We start from the raw sequence: 3,349 nt of genomic DNA on the forward strand, positions 1-3,349 counted from the left end.
TGAGGTCCGGTTCAGCTTCGATGGCCCTCAGCGTAATGCGAACACAAGAGGGCTGGAGCCGAGCCCAGCCGAGCCGAGCCGAGCCGAGCCGAGCTCAGCCCAGCCGAGCCGAGCCGAGCCGAGCCGAGCTGAGCCCAGCCGAGCCCAGCTGAGCCCAGCCCAGCCCAGCCCAGCCGAGCCGAGCCGTTCAGTGCGAAAGCGCCTTTAGTGAAGGTTAAGGTTACCCAGGGTCAAAGTTCATTTGGTTTAGTAGTGGTTAGTTAGGCTGAAGGTTAGTTTAGTTTTCATATTGTCATATTTTCAGGGTAATTTCTCGGTTCTGTTGGACTTTCAGATCCACATTCCTCTGGTTTCTTCTGTCGTTTTCTCCTCTTCTCTGATGTGTGAAACCCAAACGGGCCAGCTGAAACTTGCTTCATGTTCTGAGCTGTGATTGGACAGCCAGGCCTGTCCAATCACAGAGTGAGGTGACTTCCTGTTGAGTGAATAAGGTTGGAACTGGGCCAGCCCTCACGTTACTGGCTGCTGTCGCTACCAGGACCGTCAGAGCAGAACCAGGCAGGAGAAAAGCCAACAGAACCCAACAGGACCAGGTCCAGTCTGCCTGAGCTGGGCTGCTAACCGGTTCTGACCCGAGTCCTTCTTCACAGCTGTGGCAGTACATGTGGATCAGACGGAGCGGCTGGACTCAGAGCGGTCCTCACAGAGACACACTCTCCTGACACACACACAGTCACATCTGGCGAACATCAGCAGAGTGGGCGGTTCTGGTCCCAGGCGGGTTGGCTGGATCGGATCAGACTGCTGCCAGTTCTCACACAGAACCAGCTGCTTCCCCGTCGGGTTCTGGTGGTTTCTGAGACGGTTCTGGACCATGAAGTGTCTCGTCGGGACTCTGCTGTTGGTGTCCGCCCTGCCGTCCCTCTGCACCGTCGCTCCGCCTCCGGACTCCGAGTGTGGCATGTCCTACCGTAAGTCTGCTGCTGTCCTCTGCACTGCTGGACAGCTGGACACTTCAAACCGTCTCCACGATTATTTTTGCAGTTGATGGGAAGCTGAAGTAAAATATCTGAACTCATTTCTGAGTTTGAAAGGCTGATGGCAGGAAGCTGCCACGGATTTAGAGGCTTCAGCCAGAAACTCTGAGGTTTGATTCTGGTTTCTGTAAACAACAAATGTTTACAGTATCTGACAGCCCAACCTTCAAACGCTTCAACGATTTTACCAGCAAATTAAGACAGAGCAGCAAATTATTACAGAGCAGCAAATTATTACAGAGCAGCAAATTATTACAGAGCAGCAAATTATTACAGAGCAGCAAATTATTATAGAGCAGCAAATTATTACAGAGCAGCATATGCTGAGACTGAACGTCGTCAATAAAACCGGTTAAAGCTGAGAGCAAAAACCTGTCAGTTTCAACTGCTGTGTGTTCTGGTCTCTATAGGTCTGTAGTTTGCTGTGTTCTGGTCTCTATAGGTCTATAGTTTGCTGGGTGTTCTGGTCTCTATAGGTCTGTAGTTTGCTGTGTTCTGGTCTCTATAGGTCTATAGTTTGCTGTGTTCTGGTCTCTATAGGTCTATAGTTTGCTGTGTTCTGGTCTCTATAGGTCTACGAACCTTCCGGGTGACGACCAGGTGTAACCTGACCACCCTAAAGGAGAAGCAGGTGAATGAGATCAAGGCTTGGACCACCAACCTGGTGCTGCCGATCGTCTACCTGTTTACCTTCTGTGTCGGTCTGCCCACCAACCTGTTGGCTCTCTGGATTCTCGTGTTCCGGACCAAACGTCGGCCGTTGACCACGCTGCTCATCAACCTAACTGTGATAGACTGCTTGCTGCTCCTGGTTCTGCCGTTTCGGATCGTCTACCTCTTCCGGGGGAGCCACTGGGAGCTGGGGGAGCCTCTCTGCCGGATCGTCATGGCGATGCTTTACGGGAACATGTACAGTACGGTCTGGTCCCTGGCCTTCGTGGCTGTGGACCGGTACGTGGCTGTGGTTCATCCGTTTGGTGCGAAGAGTTTGCGCAGCCGGCGGTGGTCTCTGGGCTTGACGGCCGCAGTGTGGGTGGTGATGCTGGCCGCCATGTTGCCTCTGCTGCTGTCCCAGCAGACTTACCCTCTGGATGACCCCAAGATCACCACCTGCCATGACGCACTGCCCGAGAGCGTGCAGGAGAACTACTTCCTGCCGTACTTTGCCACGCTGTTCACCACCTGCTTCCTGCTGCCCTTCGTCATCGTGATGTTCTGCCACAGCGCCATACTGCGCACCCTGCTGGCTGAAGGCAGGAAGTACTGTCACACCATCAGGGTGATGGGTCTGATGATAATGGTGTTCATCGTGTTCCTGCTGCCCTGTAACGTCCTCCTGATCCTGACCTACAGCGACAGCTGGCCGGACGGTGAGGACCTGTACATCCCCTACATGATCAGCCTGACCATCAGCACCTACAACAGCAGCTTCAACCCCTACGTCTTCTACGATGTCTGCAGAGATTGCAGAGAAAGGACCAGGAACGCTCTGTGCTGCGTCCCTGACATGGAGGACATACCGTCCTCTCAGGGGACACACACCTCCTCGTCAGCGAGGCAGAGGTCAAAGGTCACTCTGTTGGCCATGACAAGTTACAGGGGACGCCTGACCCAGCAGCCAGAGGTCAACATGATGACATGACAGTCAGCTGATGCTGGTTTACGTCAGCAGCAGCCGCTGGGCCTCCAGATCCTCCTTCTAGTAAAACAATTAGCTACTGTAATCTTTATTGTTAACCGTCTTTACTAGAAACAAAACTGGAGAAAAAATGTTTTCTGTGTCAAAACCTTTTGTCCATCCTGAACCTGACTCCTATTGGTCAGTTCACTTTTGTTTATTCTCCGTTCTTTCTGTGAGCCAGTGTTTCTCCACCCTGGTCCTCATGTTTTAGGTGTTTCTCTTCTGCCACCTGGTTGAATATTTTGGTGATTAACAGGCGTCTGCAGCACCTGATGGTCATGCAGTCATTAGAATCAGCTGTTCTGGTCCAGAGGCTCATCTGACACATGCAGGGGGCGGTGAGGACCAGGGGGGAGAAAGTACTCAAAAAATGTACTCAAGTAAAAGTCAAAGTACCACATTAACATTTTACTTAAGTAAAAGTAAAAAAGTCCTGGCTTTTAAAAATACTTAAGTATTAAAAGTAAAAGTACTCGCTGAATGCATTACCTAATCGCTAATATAATAAAGTGTGCCGATCGTATTTAATTTTAATACATCAGAAATGTGCCATTTTAATGAACACTACCACAGATTAAACATGTTCTTATTGTGTTTATTCTCTGTAACAGTTTAGACGTAGATATGTGAT

The 3,349-nt window shown here is 50.7% G+C and overlaps 1 protein-coding gene across 2 annotated transcripts in view; it reads left to right on the forward strand.

Annotated features, from left to right (window-relative positions):
• Positions 1–3,104, forward strand: part of si:ch211-132p1.2 (proteinase-activated receptor 4) — a 19,037-nt gene extending 15,933 nt beyond the window's left edge. Inside the window, exons 2-3 of one of the 2 annotated variants that reach the window (XM_017307085.1) lie at positions 651–971; positions 1,610–3,104. In XM_017307085.1, coding sequence (XP_017162574.1) covers positions 875–971; positions 1,610–2,679 — 1,167 coding nt within the window. In that variant the 5' untranslated portion in view covers positions 651–874 and the 3' untranslated portion in view covers positions 2,680–3,104. Of the gene's footprint in view, positions 1–208; positions 972–1,609 lie in introns of those variants that run through there. The other variant, XM_008420980.2, reaches the window with a different exon arrangement.
• The last annotated feature ends 245 nt before the right edge of the window (positions 3,105–3,349 follow it).

This window comes from Poecilia reticulata, linkage group LG10 (assembly GCF_000633615.1).
Source record: "Poecilia reticulata strain Guanapo linkage group LG10, Guppy_female_1.0+MT, whole genome shotgun sequence".
NCBI lineage: Eukaryota > Metazoa > Chordata > Actinopteri > Cyprinodontiformes > Poeciliidae > Poecilia > Poecilia reticulata.